Source organism: Pundamilia nyererei, unplaced genomic scaffold (genome assembly GCF_000239375.1).
Source record: "Pundamilia nyererei isolate P.nyererei 1_Seehausen unplaced genomic scaffold, PunNye1.0 scaffold00070, whole genome shotgun sequence".
Classification (NCBI taxonomy): domain Eukaryota; kingdom Metazoa; phylum Chordata; class Actinopteri; order Cichliformes; family Cichlidae; genus Pundamilia; species Pundamilia nyererei.
The window spans coordinates 1,416,005-1,435,121 of NW_005187471.1; the positions used below are offsets into that span (position 1 = coordinate 1,416,005).

Consider the following 19,117-nt stretch of genomic DNA (forward strand, 5'->3'; position numbering starts at 1 on the left):
ACACACACACACACACACACACACACACACACACACACACACACACACAAATCATTTCTAGAAAGATTTCTAGAATGCTTTTCCTTTATCTTAAAAGTACATCACAGTCACAGACACACAGCCTTTGTATCACAATCAGAGCCTCATGGAGGCAGCTGTTTTATCTACATGGGTACAAATGTACCAGTTTGTGTGTATGTTTATGTGGGAGCAACTGTGTATGTGTGTCTGGGTCACTTGTGACGTGGCATTGCCTGGAAGTTATGTAAGCATCAGCGGGGTAATGTTATCTGTCCTAGGAGCTGCAAAAGACACTCCCACGACAGCTTCCTCTACTGCCTGGCCAATCCATGCGCACACAAAATACACACATGCATGAACACTAAAGAGCCAATTGTCATGTCAACGCTGAATGCTAATTTATGCATTAAAAAGAAAAAACACACAAAAGCAAGCAGCAGCTGCCCAAAGATGTTTTGTAGTCAGCTGATATGGGTACTAGAAGCTTCCACAGTGGAAAGGACTCTGAGAAAGATGGATCGAAACCTGGACCGTGATGGGAAGTGTAATAAAAAATATAAGACAATAAGAAGAGTAAGAGAGAGATTGCTTAAGGTGGAAACATGGGAGAAAGATTCAGAACTACACAGTGTACTACATATACACTGTGTACAAAGATACACACTAATACACAAGTTACAGCCCTAAAATAAATCTCCGGTGAGTCAACTCCACCGGACATCTTTGCCATGGGGAGGGTTTCTCAGTGATGGAGGAGGAAGTCAGAACTTCCTGTGCTGCTCTGCCCCAAGTCCTCTGCCCTCATGACACTTACACACTACAGTGTGACAGAAAAACTAGCTTTGCATGTCAAACCCCTCCCCAAAAAGTCCTCTACAAACGAGTATAAAGAAGCACATAGTCACACTTCTGATCCTGAGCCCATGTTCTGTGTTTGCAGCACAGACTGTAATTTAAGCAAGCTGCTGATTTGCTGTGGAATGTAAATCAAAAGTTGGGCAGTTTCTACATTTGAACACTGGGTCATATCTTAAGTACATACTGTAGTGTGTATGCAGGTACGTGTAAGCACATTCCTTATTATGACTGAGCTTCTTTGAACTTCTAAACTCAAAGTTGCATAATGGCATCATAAGAAAACAAGCAGAAAGTATTATCGCTTATGCCAGCTGATGAATATCAGTGCCATGATGACTTCATTAGGATCTGACATCAGCACATTATGAGCTAAAGTAGAAGCAATAAGGCTTGTAAAACCAGCACTATATTTTATTAGTCCATTGGCTCAAGCTCATGTTTCTCCTGTCCGTACATAGGAAAAATAAAATAAACCAATAAGTTTCCACCCCACACACACAAAAAAAAAAATCCTATCAAAGCTTTCATTTAAATGGTTTTGGAATCTGATGGCTTGAACATTTCCTGCGAAACAAAAGAGCCAGACTTGTGCACTGAGCTCTTCAACTCCACCTGTGGTTGCCTGCCCATAGGCACTAGCTGAGGTTGTCATCCTTGTCTCTATTTGTGATAATATTGAAGTCCAAGTATAACCTTCTGCTTTTTCAGTTTTGTCTCTCCAGTTAACCCTGTGGCTGTGCTCAAATCCAGCTTCAATTCTTTGATTTTTTAAGATTAATGCTGCATCCGACTCAATAGATAAACGCTAATCTGACAGTAATAAGAATAACATACATGTCAAAAATATATTCACATATATCCACAGCTATATCTAAATAGTAATCTATGTATAATTTGTAAAAAAAAACATATATATATATATATATCATGTAGGGGTGCAACGATATTTGTATCATTATTGAACCGTTCGATACAGTGCTTTCGGTTCGGTACGCATATGTATCGAACAATACAAAATTTGTAATTTATTTTATCAACTTTCCTTCTGACGATGCTGTCTGTGTTGAGCGCTCAGTGAATCTGCGTTCGACTACTCCGCCTAGGCTGCACTGTCGAGCGCAGATCCACTCAGCGCTCAACACAGACAGCATCGTCAGAAGGAAGAGCGCAGGGCAAGCTAGCAAGACAGAAGTTAAGCTCTCCTTGCAACATGGCAAATTGAACCTCCCCCACCCTCATTCAGATCTGGCGTTTGGAATTATTTTGGTTTTCATGTGACGTATGACCCTGAAGGTAAGCAAGTCATGGACTAAAGTAAAACAGTATGTTGGATGTGCCACACAATGCTCAATTACATGGGTGGGAGCTAGTGTGTTAGCGCAGTTAGCTCGTTAATGGAGATTTGCCGTGTTGTGGCGTTAAGGTCATTTCAACGAGATTAACCTGAAAGCACTAGTGGGAACACAACGAATATGACTGCACATTTATATCATCCTAGTGCAAAGACAAGTGGAAGCAGACAAAAACGACAAGCATGCATGCTACAAACTTTACCCGAGTCATTTAGACAGCCGTTGGCACATGATTCTCCTTATGGGGACCTGATATGTTTAATATGCTGCTGAGAGTATAGCCCAGAAGAAGCGTATAGTATAGCTTTTATTTTGGAAAGAGACATTTCTCTGTAATAAACTCTCTTTTCCAAAGATGAGTGATTCCTCAATCAGATACAGGGCTCGCAATCTCGCGATTTTTTTCAGTCGGGCTACCAAAATCTATCTCTGCCCTGCCCGTCGGGGTATTGTAGGAAGGAAAAATATATGTCAATGCTTTTGCATTCTTTCGGAAATGTAGCTGGGTAATTATGTCATTGGCATCGGTGAGCCACTGTCAATATGTGACATATTGAAATCGCGTTTGAATTTGCGCTTGTTTTTTGCTTTCACTTTGCAATCGCGCGAACTGTGTATAGAGAGCGACAGCACTGATCTGTGAGTGGTGATAATTTGTGCACCAATTCCTCTGACATCGTCTTATTAATCGTTAGCTTACTGCACAAACATGACAAGTGAAATCTCCCGCAGCAAGCTTAAACATGTAAGAGGTTGATCGCGCAGAGAATCGCTGAGCGTTATGTGAGTGCGTGTGTAAAAGCAGCAGGATATATATTTTACTTCTGCTGAGCCAAATAAGACAGGTCAGGGTGAAGAAGTGACAGCCAAAGAAAAGCTTACCACAAAACAGAAAAGTTATGACAAATCAGACTATAAGGCAAAAAGAAAGTGCAGCTTTATGGTTTCATGGACAAAATAATTTCTGTGGCTGCACCCCTAATATCATGCATGTATTTAAAATATTCCATAGTGGTACTTTGCGACTGAAACTATTCTACATTTTCCTAAGACTTTTGAGAAACTTTGGCTTTTTTTTTCCTTTTTTTAGTTATGTAGCTTTTACTTATGCAGATTAGTTTCAATGAGCTCAAGTGTCGGTGAGTACCTGCCAAGACAGCAGCAGCAATTTAAGTGTTTAACACCCAAGAGCTCCAAAGCAATAGAAAACATATGTGCGTTATTATAAATCAAATAGTCCTTTTTTTTATTATTCCAACTTTCCAAATTTTCAGCTTTGTTATCAAATCTTATATACTGCTCCTTTGACAAAAAAATATATTTTTTAACGTGAACAATAGCTCTGGGACAATTTTAACTTTTAAAGACCAAATCTTCTTGAGTGTGATAACATGTTGGGGGGGGAATGGCCCCCAATTTATCCCAAGGGTTACATTTTTCAAAATAATGTTAACATCTACGTCTTATCCTGTCCTGATAACTGTGTAAACAGCCTCTAAGCATACAAGCCTAAATCTGTGTAGTGTTGAGTATGTAGCCTGTGTGCCAGCCCATACCTCCACCCAACCCAGATCTCTTGCCAGTTCTCCCCCACCTAGAGGAGGAGCGCCGTCGGCCGACCTACTTCTGCTGCTGGGTCTGCTCCAAAGGAGAGCAACGTAATGTCTGGAGGGACACTGAGCCCAGCCACGCTTTGTTCTCAAGATCTTAACATGTGCAAACACACACCCTTGCAGCTGTGCACACACTCACAGTCACCCAAATGTGCACAAACACGCAAAAGCCCTCATAAACTATGGCAAACACATCTTAACAACAGCACGCAAGTGGCCAGATACCCACCTGGGCACTGCGCATAAAGACATGATTGCTCATTGGCAACTAATTTGTAGAACACACTGACATTTGGATAGTGCACACTGACAAAACCACGGTCACCTTGGCACACGCAACAAACAACAAAATAAGACATACATGCATTAATTCAAAGCCAGACATAATAACAAACAAACACGCACACCAATCTTGCTTTTTCCAGTTTTATCACGAGACTATTCGCATGCCTTTAGATACAATTGTTTTGGGACTGGTAACCATGCAACACACATACACTGCATGGGTCCAGCATACTTCACTTATCACTTGTCCAGTCGTGCACGGAAGTATACATGCTTGTAGACACGCACAAACACTTCTGATGTGCATAAGCAATAATACATGTGCACACACAAATATACACAATCCAGACACTGATGACTCATTATATCCATTCTCTAATCAACTCTACATGTCTGCTCTCTCTAAGGAGAGAGCGAGTGAGAGAGAGAAAAGAGAAATGCAACAGCTGCTTGTGTGTAAACAGCGTCAAATAATCATTTCCTGCTCTGGTTCCCTGCTTCTTTCTTATTCTCACTCACTTGAATACTCATGATGCATCAAAGCCTTAAACCTTGACCCACTAAGAGTCATATTTTTTTCCATTTTTTCTCCTGCTGTACACAACCTGCTACGTTTGTACCCGGCTGTACTCCTCTCCCATCCTCCCCTCACTTTCCTCCTCCTATCTCTCCACATGTTAATGTCGGGCATTCCTACTGTATGAGTCACAGTCTGAACAGCACCAAGTTTGTGTCCACCACAGAGAGCAGAGAAAGTGTGGAAGAGAAGAGAAGAGAAGAGAAGAGAAGAGAAGAGAAGAGAAGAGAAGAGAAGAGAAGAGAAGAGAAGAGAAGTTGTGTGAATGTCAATGGAAAGAAAGAAGCAGAGACTGGAAGGCCTAGATTAGCAGGGACTTTCCCCTGCTCTCCATCGCTGAATTCCACTGTTTCTGTGTTTGTGGTGCAAGGGTGGGTATGTCCCCTGGCTGTTAGTTGATCAAACAACCAAAGAGGTGAAGATATGGTTGGTACTTTGTTTATAACCTGTACATAGGAAAGAAAAATACTGAAAAGCATCTTTTTAAAAAAAGTTATTACTTAACTGGTTATTCCTTATATTCCTAAATGGAAGTCCCACTAACTAACATGTACTTTTGCCCAATAACACCAGATCAAGGAGGGGAAAAAAGAGGGGTTTCCCTACAAAATAAAATAAAAAACATGATGTAAACATTCACATGTGGAATTTCCGCAGCTGTGCAGAGCTTTTCACACTAACTGAATCCAATCTGAAAAGCAGCATGTGCAACCCGTGGAGAAGATGCAATATCTTTAATGTTCCTAATAGTGTTATGATTGGTTTTATTTACATAAAAAACATGCAAATCAGCAAACTTGTGTCACTGTTGTGAAGATGAGACTAAAATTAAAAAGAAAATATAGAAACACAGCAAGAATCAGAGAGAGAGAAGGGAGGAAGTGACCGAGCCTGAAAAGAGAGGGAAGAGGAGGAGAAGGAGGGAATAAGGTTGGAGAGTGGGAGAAGTGCTCCAGCTGTACCCTGAGCTTCAAGAGAGCCAAGAATTTCATCCCTGGAAAAGATATTTCTTTTTCTCCATTTCTCCGGAAAAAATCTGTGAGTACTCAGCTGCTGTTTGCCCACGCATCAGCTTTCACAGTGTCTTACATATAAAGACAAACCAGTATTCTCAAGAGTTTTCGTCACCCTTCTCTTTCCCCTAATGCAGCCTTCTCCAGAGCTGGCAGACCAGACCAAGTCAGCAGCAGCACAGGGGTGGCTGGGGTCATAGAGGAAGTGGCCTCACCCAGAATGGATGGTAGCAGGCACGACCAAACATGCAGCATGTGATTCTCTCGGTCTCCCTCTGCGCCTCGTTTTCATTCTGCCTGTCTTCCTTTATTTACTTTGCTTCATTCTATTTTATTTCAGCTGTATCTCTCCCTCCCTCCTTTCCTCTGCCTTTTCATGCCCTACTGTATGAGGGCATTGAGTTTATAAGTGAGGACTGGGCAGGGCATACACAATTAAGTCTCTTTTTCTCTCTCCCTCTCTGCCTCTATCTAAACCACGCACAGAAAAGTCAAGCTTTTAGCCACCGTGTATCAAATGAACCAAACCAATTATCTCTGTCCTTTTGATACTTACAAAGTACTTTGCAGTGCAAAATGCTGAAAAAAAGCAGGTACCCCCCCCCCCCCCCCCCACACACACACACACACACACACACACACAAATGTGATCTCTCTAGGCACAAAGAGATCGCATTCCATTACACACCACCTGGAGGGAGAGTCCGTTCCCATGGCGACCAGTTTCCCAAAACCAGGAGGAATTAACACCAAGTTAAGACATACATACACTAAACCCACCTCTAGAATTAGTTTTACACCTTGCCTAAGGGCATACAGTCTTGGAGGTAAAAAGGTCTTCCTTTGCCCAGCTGTCAAGGTAAAAATAATAAAATGAAATGCATACAAAGGCATGCACACACCCAAACACACAAGAGCTCTCTATTATTAGATCCCTCTGCACCATGGGGCCTTTTGACCAAACCCATTATCCTTATTCTTTTCAGTGAAATATGAAGCATACTACAACAATACAGGTTTAGTCGTTATTTAGTAAAAACATCTTTAAACAGAAGAGGAAGAAGAAGAAGAATTAATTAGTGAAGCATATATTCGATTCCATTAAACATTTTTAAACCACTGGATTTTCCAGAAAAAGCATTCTTGCAATGTTGAACAGAAGCCATATCGCTCTACCCTGTGAGAAGCTGTGATCTTATATATAGATATTGTTTTCTTGGGACAGATTAACAATTCAAAAAAGTACATTAGGAAATTTAAAGCTGTGGATGCAAGTGCCTCGAAAGGCTGCACAGGCAGAGAAAATGGGAATTTAGGGCATTAATATACTGTACAGGAAATTGGCTATTGGATTAATTATACTTTGGGCAAAATGCAAATGCAATATTAATTAAAAAATGCATTCATTTGTCAAATCACACACAGACAAAAAGGCAAACAGATTGAGAAACACTTGCATGAACACTTTCCATTTGATCAGATTTACAAAAATAAGGCATAAAAACACAATAAATCCTTTTAGCTGACAGTTCAGCTAGATAACAGACATCAGTCAAACCTATCATTGCACAGCAATTTTCATTCAGTCTACTGTCACAAAATTGAGTATTCCGATTTCAAGGAAGGCTTGTTAAAAGTTCCTCGAACAACCACACCTGCTTACAAGCAGCACCAGGATGGTCCGAAACAGTACCGTAAATTAAGGATTTCAGTGAAAAATGTATTTGTGTGTTCTCCACCAGCTTGTTTAGAACCATCTGGCAAGGTGTAAACACAGACTGAGACTTTCCACCGTATTTCTCTCAACCAGCTATTTCCATTTACATCAAAGGGTTTGCAGTGTAGAAGTGTGCACTCTGTGCAGAAGGCCGGTCAAAGAAAACCTTGATAACCCCATGTAGCGACACAGTGAAGCCAGTAAGAGACTGAGCAAAAAGCTAAAGTTGAAACTGAGGAAAATGGAGAGATAAATGAAGAGAGTAGTCAGACAAAGAACAAACACAGAGGAGGTACACCTAAATTTCCTCCATCAACCCTTTTTTTTCCATATCAGTTTAGGTTTGTTAAATTTGAGGACAAAACCATGTTTAAAATAACAATATGATCAATCGACATTTTTTCCACAAATATAATCATCGAATTTTACAAAACTGGATCCAAGACAACAGACAAAAGCAAGGAACAGGGGAAGAGAGTAACAATCGGGGGGATCCAAAAAGATTAGGTATGAGCAGAGCGCACACCTCTAATGGCAAAAGACAGCAGATCTTGCCATGATTCATACAGTACCCTGCTGTGTCCAGATGCAGAGAAACACTGGCAGGGTCCACCATAACCATTGTTTCTCAGAGAAGAAAAAATGCCTGGGCTAACAAGGCCTCAGCAGAGACCAGAACCACATTTTCCATTATGCCACTGCAATATAACAGCAATGAGAGTGGACTGCATGCAATTCATCCATTCCAAATTCAGAAATCAGCATAAAAGGAGAAACATCAACCAATTCTTTTGGCTTAATATGAAGTCCCAACAGCCTGCATTTATATTTGATTATATTTCTTATATGAAGAATTGTTTCATTAATCTTTTTGTGGCCCATTAAAATTGGAAGAAAAAGCAATAAAGAAAAGAACAAAATGTGTGATTTGAGCTTTCTCTACTCTCAAGGGACAAGACAAAATAAGAGCATGTGGAATCGCAGGATAATCTTTGGGTTCTATACCTTCAAGATAAAAAAATTCCACAAACCAAAAGTTGGAAGTGAAATATACTTTGCACATAGACCTCTCCGAATTGCATTATGTAACACAGACAGAAAAGAAATGTAATTGAAAACACAGAGAATGTTCTAAACCAGGGATGTCAAACTCACTTTACATCACGGGCCACATGCAGCCCAGTTTGTTCTTAAGTGGGTTGGACCAGTGAAACTCCACTTTCCTTCACTGTAAGAACACTTAACTGAACATTTGATCCCTGAGATGTCTTAATATCAGAAAACGAAGTGCAATTTCAGCAGTACGTCCCAGTTTTTTTACATCAGGGGTGTCAAACTCAAATACACAGTGGGCCAAAATTCAAAACTGGAACAAAGTCGCGGGCTAACATTAATATTTATTGAAATTTGGCCCGCGGGCCAGAGTTTGACACCTATGTTCTACATGATCTGTGTGTAAATTACAGAAAAGATTTTGGCAGCTCATTGTCCAGACTGTCCAGTATTTATAAAACAGAAAGTTTTGGTTAATTCCTTTTATCTAACCAACATTTTTATAGTAGATTCTAAAAACAAGAACATTTCTGTCATTTAATTGTCATCCTATTGCTTAACTATTTTACTACTACTTAACTACTCATGTAGTATGAATGCCAATAGGGAAGTACTACTGCTACTACTGTAAAACACAGCCGAAAGTCCAAAATCTTTGTACACCTTCACATTTTCCAAATCTTTAAACTACACCAGATTCAAGTATTCATCAGGCTGATTCTGGCCCACAGGCCTTTTATTTCTCTAAACCAACCATTCTTGTTGCTCTAAACCAACCATTCTTGTTGCTCTAAACCAACCATTCTTGTTGCTCTAAACCAACCATTCTTGTGTTAAGGAAAGAATTTACCGATTGAAATCCCGTTGCAGTACCAATGTGCCAAAAAAAAGTTTCTGTGGAAACAAGACATCCTGGTTGTGGGGCTATTAGACTTTTTTTCACAGATATTCCACTTTAAAGGCTTTCTTTATGATACATTTGCTTGTTTGTACTGCCACCAACCTGGTGAAATGGATCTTGAGTGTCTCATTCTGCAAAGCATGCTCAATCAGAGGAGCGGTGTTCCATGGTGCTGGCCACTGTTCCCCCGTGTCAGCAGTGCGCGATTGCTCACGTGCTCAGCTTAGAGGGAACATTGGTGATGGCTCTGGCTTTTTAACATGTTCGGTTTGGTTCTTTGGTAGCGGGTCATGCAGCAACACAACAAGCCTTAGCACACATGCTCCACCAAGCACAGTCAATTAAAAAACAAAACAAAATCATAGCGTTAAGCAATACAAGAGGTGAAAGTTCTCCATTCACTGTGAAGGACACACTAACAGTTACTACTCATACTTCTCAGCCTCACATATACATTTATTATATTACAACAGAGAATAATTCCAAATGTCCACAGAAGACCAAGGCAAACAAACCCCATGTATTATACTGAAATGCATTTTAAAAACACTGCAGCCAGTAAACTGAGGACTTACAGGATTATTGCTCATTAACTAGAAAACTAATCAACTAAACCTTGTGGTTATTATCAACTACGCCCTAAATTTCAGAAGAAATTAAGCTGGTGCCACCCAAACTTCATGATGTCATATTCTCCCAGGCAGGGCACAGCTTCCTGCTCTTCACCCTCTGGCCTCATCATCCCTCGTAAAAGTCCAACAAAGACCAAACAACACAGTAAACCAACACAGCCTTGTAAAACACACACAGACACACACGCGCACACAACGCATATTAACACACTCACATTCCAGAGCAGGGTGCTCTAACACACCCTCGAGTCTTGTCCTTTGATGTGAGTGTGGGAAAGCTCAGGGGAATTGTCTTAGTGGGGGAGGGGGACAGACAGGGGGACGGACGGGGGTGGGGGGCAAAAGGGAGGAGGGGGAAGGTGGGAACAGTGAGAGGGTAGGAGTGTGTGTGGGGGGTCAGATGAATCTGGCCCCTGGATCACTGAAGGGTCATGCTGCTTCAACAAGGGATGGAGACATGCAGTCATACACATGCAGAAATGATGCTAATAAGTTGCTGGAAAGGATTTCAGGTCAAGATACAGTCTTTCACTGGATCAATGAAGGAAAGGGACACAAAAAAAGAGACGGTAAAGACAGATCTCTAACATATCTGAAATGTGGTAAAAAAAAAATGGCTTTAAATATATATTTTAGAGCATTGTGAATTATTTCAATATGCACAAAAAAAGCTCTGAAAGGATTTCATACACCCTGAGGTTATGGGATTCGTGGACCTTAGTAAGATTTTATGTACACTTTCAGCTAAAATAAAAGAACATAATTGAGCCTGTAGCAGTTAGCAGGGGTGTGGTTAATGAGTAGTACTTAACATCAATCCGGCAAATACAATAGCCTCTTCTCTGCTCCAGGTTTGCCTTAAGGTCAAGACAGATGAACGAGAGGAATAAAAAGGAAAAGGGAGGGAGGTAGCAGGAAAAGATGATGAGAGGAAGGAAGGGAAGAGAAGTGAGGAGAGGAGAAGAAAGGTCTTGTGGTTCATATGAAAGAATCTTTTCTGGCTGCTGCGTTGACGTCTTCAGGCTGGTCCTGCCTTGGCAGAGCATCCATGTCTGCGTGTGTACGTATATGCATGTTTGCATGCATGCACGTACCACACTGCAGCAGCTAAACAGAGGTTACTTTATATAAAAGCTGGTTCCTGGCTGTGCCCTGAGGTCTCTGTAATCTTGCTCTGTCGCACACACTTGCACACAAGTACACTGCAATGCAAACACACAAGCAGGGCCACAAATACACAAGCATGCGCGAACACGAACCTCTGAGGTCTCACTAATCACACTGAGTCTCTCTAAAGTGCAACTCAGTTATCCTTCGGAACACACTGCCACACTCCAGCTTTCATTAAACTCAGTGACCTCTTGCCGACTAAGATAGAGAGAAAGTTTGTGCGTATGTGTGTTTGTGCGTGTGTGGTCCTTCACATTAATAATATCTGCATTCAAAGAGGGCTCAAAGTCTGTAATGTTCCACCTAATTTGCTGTCTGCGACTGTAGTAAAAGGCACCAAAAAGGTGCACAAAGACACACATTGTGCCTTCGATGCCAAATTTTCAAGTACAAGCACGCAACCACACAAACAAACAGAAAGCTGGCAGATCCCAGCTACATCAGTACTGTGTCTTTTTGCAAATCACTGTCTGGTATCCCTCTCATATATCCACTTTCTACATTAAACCAGTCTTTCGTCTGTCGTTTAGCTGTTTTTCTACAAGTCACTAATTCACTTATCTTATCTGGCAACTGTATCTTCCCATCTTTGCATACATCCATTAAATCATGCACCGTTTCTATCTGGCTTTATCTGTGCCCATAGCTCTGCCTGGAGCAGTCTCTCTGATTTGAGGGGAAAATTGAATTACAAGGCGGGTGGAGGAAAAGGTGGTGGGATGCCATTTGTTACAACACAGTGTTGTGGTAATGCGTCTTTTTTGTTTTGTTTTTTTTAAGAAATGGGCGACAGTGACTGAGTCGAGACTGCTGTCTGTCTTTCTTTCTTACAGAAAAAAAATTCAAAGGCTGAAAAGAAAAAAAAAAAAGGAGCGAGTGAAGAAGATGCAGATTGAAAAAGACTGAGAAGAAAACAAAGATGTCCTTTCAAAGTTACATTTCTGACATCATCAAAGTGAGACACAATTTCAGCAGAGTTGTGTTACTGCCACCTCCTTCCGTCTTTGAGCGATCCTAAGTGGCTTGTATTTCCAGTCTTTTCATGCACTGCTATCAGATGCAACCACAGTGAAGCCATGGCTGCCCACTCTGTCTAAATCTGTCATTGTGTAGACTATGCTTTCAACTAGCTGTACTTCATTTGGAGATAACACCCTTAGATCCCATTCCACTTGCTTTCCGTTTCCTCTTCCAAAGTTCTTCCTGCATTATTGACCAGTCTACTAAAAGGTCTCACCGTTTCTGGAGTTTCTGCATTTTCTGCATTTTCTGCATTTGTAGTCTTATATATACACTCGGAATTTCAAAAGGGTTGAAATCCAGCTGAAAACACTTCATTTCCAGGCTTTCTGGTTAGAAAAATAAACCATTAAACCATTAGCCATTGTGGTGGTTAATGATACAGTCACACTAATACAGACTGTTTAAAAATAAGTAACTTACTGGTCTGCATGTGCAAACACATGAGAACTGAAATGTCTGTCTCTCTGTGTTGGCTCTACCATGTACTGGCAGACTGTCTGGGATTTAAGTCTGACCAGGTAGAAAGGAAGACTTTTGAAAACTCTCTGAGACTTTATTGGACAGCTACTCCTTTGACATTGCTATGGTTTTCTCTGGTAATGGATAATACTCAAAGTAAAAGTCGATTATTTGCTTTCACATTTACCAATCAAAGATTTCTAAGCATAGACTGCATTAACATTATTTGTTTTTCCGTAAATGTTTTTAACTTTTAGGAGTCAGCCCAAAGATCTCATTTAAATCTTGTTCAGCCAGGATATAATTAAAATGATGGGTAATACTCTGTCTCACAGTGACAAACATCAGAGCGGCCACCAGGCTACATGTTAATATGATAACGTAATAATATCGTAGAGGACTGACCCTGGATGCATTGCAGTGAGCCGTCCTCTGCCCGGATGGTAAACGTCTCCCCCGGGTTCACCTGCACCAGGATTACCTGCACGAACACATAAAAAAAAAAAAAAAAAAAAAAGAATCAATCAAACTTTGTGACAAAAATATCTATAATTTAAGGGGAAAAACATGTATTAAACATTTTTCTTTAGCAATCACAGAACAGGACAGATACTCAGCTAGGCAGAGCTTGCAGCAGTGACATAACACAATAACCATCGGCTCTCATAGTTCGGCAGAGAGTTCACACATATGAATGAGGTGTTAGAAAAGCTAATGGTGACACTATTGCTGCCATCTCACAGACTCTTATTTAAGAAAAGCCTTCATCTTTTAACCACTCTTACAAGAATAAAACAAGTATGCACAAATACATCTAACAGACAGATGGACGCACACACAGACAGGTGAGCGCACACAAATGAATTCAAAACACATGACATCGTTTCGATTTCTCAGCGCTTCTACCTAATGTGCCTGAGGGGAGAACGCATGCACCTTACCGTCATATTTTCCGCATACAGATTGTTCAGAGTGTACACGTGGCTGTACACATGAAACAGGTGCCCCTCCATTGCACACAAACACACACACACACACACACACACACATACACGTATTCAGGCACACACGCATGCACACACAGGCACAGCCCTGTCTATGCTCTACAGGTGTGCCACTGTAAAATCCTCATATCCTACGTTCCTTCTGTAGTGACTGCATCTTCTCCCATCTCAGCGCTAACCTGCTCCTCTCCCTCAGTCACACACACTCACACACTTCCTGCTCTGTCTGCTGCAGCGGCTGCTGTTGCTATGGGAACCCCCAGCAAAGGGTGACCCATGTTTCCCAAGGATTGAGAAAACCCCTGCATTAGACCATGTAGGTGTGTCTGTGTACTGTTATACCATCACATGTCAAGATCACTCAATGCGCAAAATAATCATGTAGCACAGTTGTTTTGATATTATGACTGATTAATGAGACTATAATGACTCAGTCAGTAGTGATTAAGTCAAAGTGACCCAATTCTTCTACCTTTAGTTAGGATTATAGAAAACAAGCATATTTTTTAAGATTAAAACCAGAAAAGGCTTCTAAGTGTAACCACTTGTGATTTATGATTTAAAAGCTCCTTTTAAAAGGCATCAATTACAAATTACAAAAGTGTAAGAGCAGGGCTCTTTATTAAACACGGGAAGTTAAATTAGCAAACCCATACTGACATTATTCAACATTTTACATAAAAAGTGGCATATTGAAAACATTTCACTCAATGTTTCTATGGGCACTTTTGGACCACAGGATATCATTCACAGTTCTAGGTTTTAGGGTCTATTTTCACTTCCATAGACTTTCTCTGCAAAAGAGTAACTGAAACAGGATTACAACTAGTGCAATTACATCACCTTATAGTTTTGAATGCAAATGGCACTCTTTGGTGTGAAAGTGGTAGTGTGATGTTGTTGAGCTATATCATTAACTGCATGGGTTACCATCTTTGCTCTCATGTTCCTTAAGGTCTGAAGTGATTCTGAGCTGTTGTGAATATGTTCATTAAGATCTTGTACAGTACACTGGTTTCACACCAACATGGTTGTCACTAAAGCTTTTATGTTTTGAACTGTCTTCGGTCCACTTTTAGTGTTTCTTTCTCTCTTTAGATATTTATCTGGAAAGGCACCTATAACAAGTACAGCGGAGAAGCTTTGCACCATTTCCTCACTACTATCACTGCCATAGGTTAACAAGAAAATTCCTCAGAAATATTGAAGGGAAGCGTGTCCTTCCCTTTTACTCACAAGTCTCTGACCCATAATTCTGATGCACTGATCATAAACTAAAGAAGTAGACAGCCTAAACACAAATACATTTGTGTTTAGGCTTTCAGGTTTAAACAGACCCCTTCCACTATGGCTTACAAGTCTCATGCACAACAGTGGCCAGATATGGAAATGGATATGAATGTCTGAATATTGCAAATGTTTTGGACAGTGCTTTACAGATAATAACTAAAATAAATGTCTTTAATCAGAGTGCAGATGGATTTCATAGCTTAAGCAATAATAGTCAATAATAAATTAGCGTGCCTAAGTCCATTATGTGGTTATAAACTCTCAGAAGGACCAGCACTCCAATTGAAACTGAATAAAATGATTTACAGGCATTTCTTCGGCATGTAAAACTAACTGACCATCCTACAACAAAGAAATGTGACCAATACTGTACATCCCAATAATATAGCTAATAGAAGGTTGTAACTGGAGCCTCTCATTGACTACATTGATGCACGTTATTATTCAGCTACTTCAGGTTTCTATATATTTAAATACTATTACAGTAGGACAATTAAAAGTATTTTGATATTTGTTTTAATCACAATAGATAATTAGATACCAACTAATTGTTCTAAAATATAACTAAGAATTTGAACACACTGTTGGATTTGATGTGATGAGAGAGCCTCCATAGTGAATTTTGTTTTTACAGACAAATTATGACAGAACGCTCTTATACAAAAACAGGCATGTATGTATACATGATCTCGTTGCATGTACCAAAGCCACTGACTGATAAACACAATCATAAACAGGTGAAGGTAGATGGATAAAGAAACAAGGAAGCTGAAACTGAAGCAAGCCGACAAACACGTAAGTATGTATTCAGACTCAACACAGACACTTGCGTGCCCACACAGAAACGAATACACACAAGTACACGCAGACAGACCAAGAAACAAACAAATAGACACACACACGCAGAGTCAAATCTATATAATCATCGGTCTAGATCACTGATTCCATACTGGGAACCAAGTTTTAAACTGCAGGGTGTTAGAATAAAAAGAGAGCCCTAACTGCTGTGTGCCGCAGCCAAAAACCCCCCATAACTGTTATGTGTTGCAGCCAAAACACTCCCACGATGCTTCCTCTGGGCTGTGAGGGAACAGGCTGGGGATGGTGCATAAACATAATCATCCTTCATATACCAAAAACACACAGTGTGGGGGAAAAAAAGAAAAAAAAAGTGTGTGTGTGACAACAAGATTAGACCGAGGTGAATTAACTGTGATGCTTTTCATTACGCCGATCGCTTCCTTTTGCCTGTGCAAAGCCCGGGTGCGGTTTTGTACTCTGAAGGTGATCCAGTTGGCTCTACAGCACCTGATAAGATCGGTCTGTCACAGAGAAGCAGATGTCCGTGTGCAAACTTGCAATAGTTTGCACACGGTTTGAAAGGTTTGAAGGTTTGAAATCTATCAATAAAGCCATTCAGTGTTTTAAATATTGCCTTTAAAGCTGCGCCAAAGGAATAAGTAATGCATTTGAATATACCTGTATGTATTTAGTAGTTTATCTTCTGTGACACACGAGGGCTTTTCTCTAGCAATTTTTATGGCAACAATCCGTGTGGTAGGTGCTCAACTGACAACAGAGAAGTGTGCGCTGTACTGTTTGATGTACAGGAAATGCACATTGCAGACATGCGTGTGCGTTTGTTCGTGTCAGCGTGAGCGAGTATTTACCTGCTGTGTCGCATCGCCGTTAACCATGTGAGGCATGAGAGGGACCTCCCCGTTCAGGAGGGGGGGCGGAGCCAAGTCCAGCGGAATCTGGTCTGTCATCATCATTGTGACGTACATTCATGGAGAAATTGACTGAACTGCCCTACCTGGGAAAGTACAGAAATAAGAAATACATTAGTTACGAGCATTCATTCATTTAAAAGTCTGAAACTTCCTTGTGCTGAATGATTTCCTTTGAAGCTACTGTTGGCTATATTTCAAACACATTTCTTGTCTGACCAGATTTTTAGTTTCAGACCATCAAACCTACTTTTTGGAAGGAATTGTTGGACATTTTTGGGAAATATGCTTATGTCCATCTTGGCAAAATGTCTTTCCTTTTTATATTGACCTGGACCAAGAGGACAGCTAGCCTGACTTAGCCACAATGACTGGGAGCGGGTTGAAGCAGCTAGATAGGCTCCATTTTAATGTAACACAATCCACCGACAAAGCTCCCCAAGTCACAAATTAAGTCTAGTTTGTTTAATTTTCACATAAACTGAGTTATAAAAAAAGGCTTTGAGTTTTTTATGTTAAAGTAAACTTATGAGCTGCTGGATGTAGCTTCATTCTGAATGGGCAGACACTAAAAAGACATTGACTTTCTACTAAACTCTCGGTAACAAATATTTAACCATTTTGCAATTAAAATTAAATCTAGACTGTGCCCCACCTGTATTTTGCCAGCCTCCCAGTGTGTTTGCATTAGTGTTTACTGTGCAGATTCCTGATTAACAAAGCAATTTTCCACTTCATGTGAGCGTGAAAACCTTCTTGAGGCACTTTTATTAAATTTGTCTGCTTTGTTTAACTGTAGCCAAAACAGTTTTCATTCCTATGTGGATAAGATCTTGGATTTTTTTTTTTAAGTGTTATATTTCTAATAACAGAGGTAGAGGTGAAAAATGATACAACGACATATACTCAAAAGAATAAAACTAGAATGAGCTACAGCAAAGAATTTAAAAAGTTTGCAGACAAACGCAGAGATAAAGCAAGATTGATTTTAGCAAGTATAACAAAAAAAATACAGTTTTGCATAAGAGAAAACACATAGAAAAGGGGCATTATTCCACTGTTTCAGCTCACAATGAATTTGCACAGGCATATCAGCTTTCATAAAATACAACAAGTCATATCATGTCAATATAAAGGTAAAAGATTAAAGAGGCAAAGGAAAATGGAGATTAGAGTGAGAGACTAATTCAAAGCTCTTCCCACCAGCAATAGTCTGGTAAAATAGAGGAGAGATTATATCCTGTTTGGAGGATTAATTTTATGAAAGAAACACTAAATGAATATGGTCTGGCTCTTATAGGTGAATAAGGATAACTGCACCTGCTCGTAGCTTTGAAAATATAACACAGAAGACGAGCATTACATGTAAACATGCAAAGAGGCTGCAGGAATGGGAAGTCTTTTCAGGTCTTCTGAGGTCAGCTGTGCTGGCACTCTTTGCAGAGTAACTGGGAGCTAAATCTGGAGATGGTTTCTTTGCTTGCATAATAAAGCGGTAGCAGTAAAACCAAAAAGCATAACTATGAAAAAAATAAAAACAACAACCAGTGCCATTCATCTTAAGTGGAAAATAACATGGCATCACCTAAATGGCTACAGGGGGAGAATTTAAAGGAAGCCAAGCGACATGTGTCAGCCGCGCACGTGGTCTTCATTAGGGCTGAAAACCAAGTGGCAAACCCTAACCTTAACAGTCAAAATGTATGTACATCTACGTACACACAGCGAAAACCACGTAGATAAACACGCAAGTGTACCACTGAGGTACAGTTACATCACCCATGTAACTCATGCAGATGGGGGAAATATATACACACCCACGCATATACAACAGGTAAATCCAGGAACCCCGGCCAAAATATTCTGCAAGAGCAACCGAAGCTCACACATAAACACATACATAAGCAAGCACATACAGACGTGCACAGGTTCATTGCTAGAGGTGGATTTCTCAGTGACGTACAGGTTTAAATTTAAGGCTGCTGAGTGAAATCGCAGCTAAGGAGCTACTGACTAATGGCTCTAAGCTGCTATTAGCACACATATGATACACATACAGGATCAAATACTTTAAGTGAAGGAAACTTATGAGATATCCATTGCACTCACTCACAAGCTCGCTAAAAGGACTGTAGAGAAAACAGCTGCATGTTAGTGTGCGACTTCTCTTTCAGCTGGTCGTCTTCTAGCACAGACAAGGTCACAAGAAGGGTTAGTGGATCATACAGCTGTGGCTCATACTGTCGCATCATTAAAAACACACTCACACCACTCTTTGAACACAGTTTTAACAGGTTTCAATCTTTCTCTTCTTATTATTCTTATTTTTTTTCTTTGTCTGTCTTTAACTGTCTTTCTGACTCCATCTGAGCCCCGTTCCCAGCTCAGCCTGGCCATCCTGCGTTGAAAACACACACAC

General features: G+C 40.4%; 1 protein-coding gene across 2 annotated transcripts in view; it reads right to left on the reverse strand.

Moving 5' to 3' along the window:
* Positions 1-19,117, reverse strand: part of fndc3ba (fibronectin type III domain containing 3Ba) — an 85,384-nt gene that overhangs the window by 46,636 nt on the left and 19,631 nt on the right. For both annotated transcript variants that reach the window (XM_005736611.1, XM_005736612.1), the window contains exons 2-3: positions 16,639-16,784; positions 13,080-13,155 (exon numbers count right to left, since the gene is read on the reverse strand). In XM_005736611.1, the coding sequence (XP_005736668.1) occupies positions 13,080-13,155; positions 16,639-16,755 (193 nt within the window). In that variant the 5' untranslated portion in view covers positions 16,756-16,784. The remainder of the gene's footprint in view (positions 1-13,079; positions 13,156-16,638; positions 16,785-19,117) is intronic.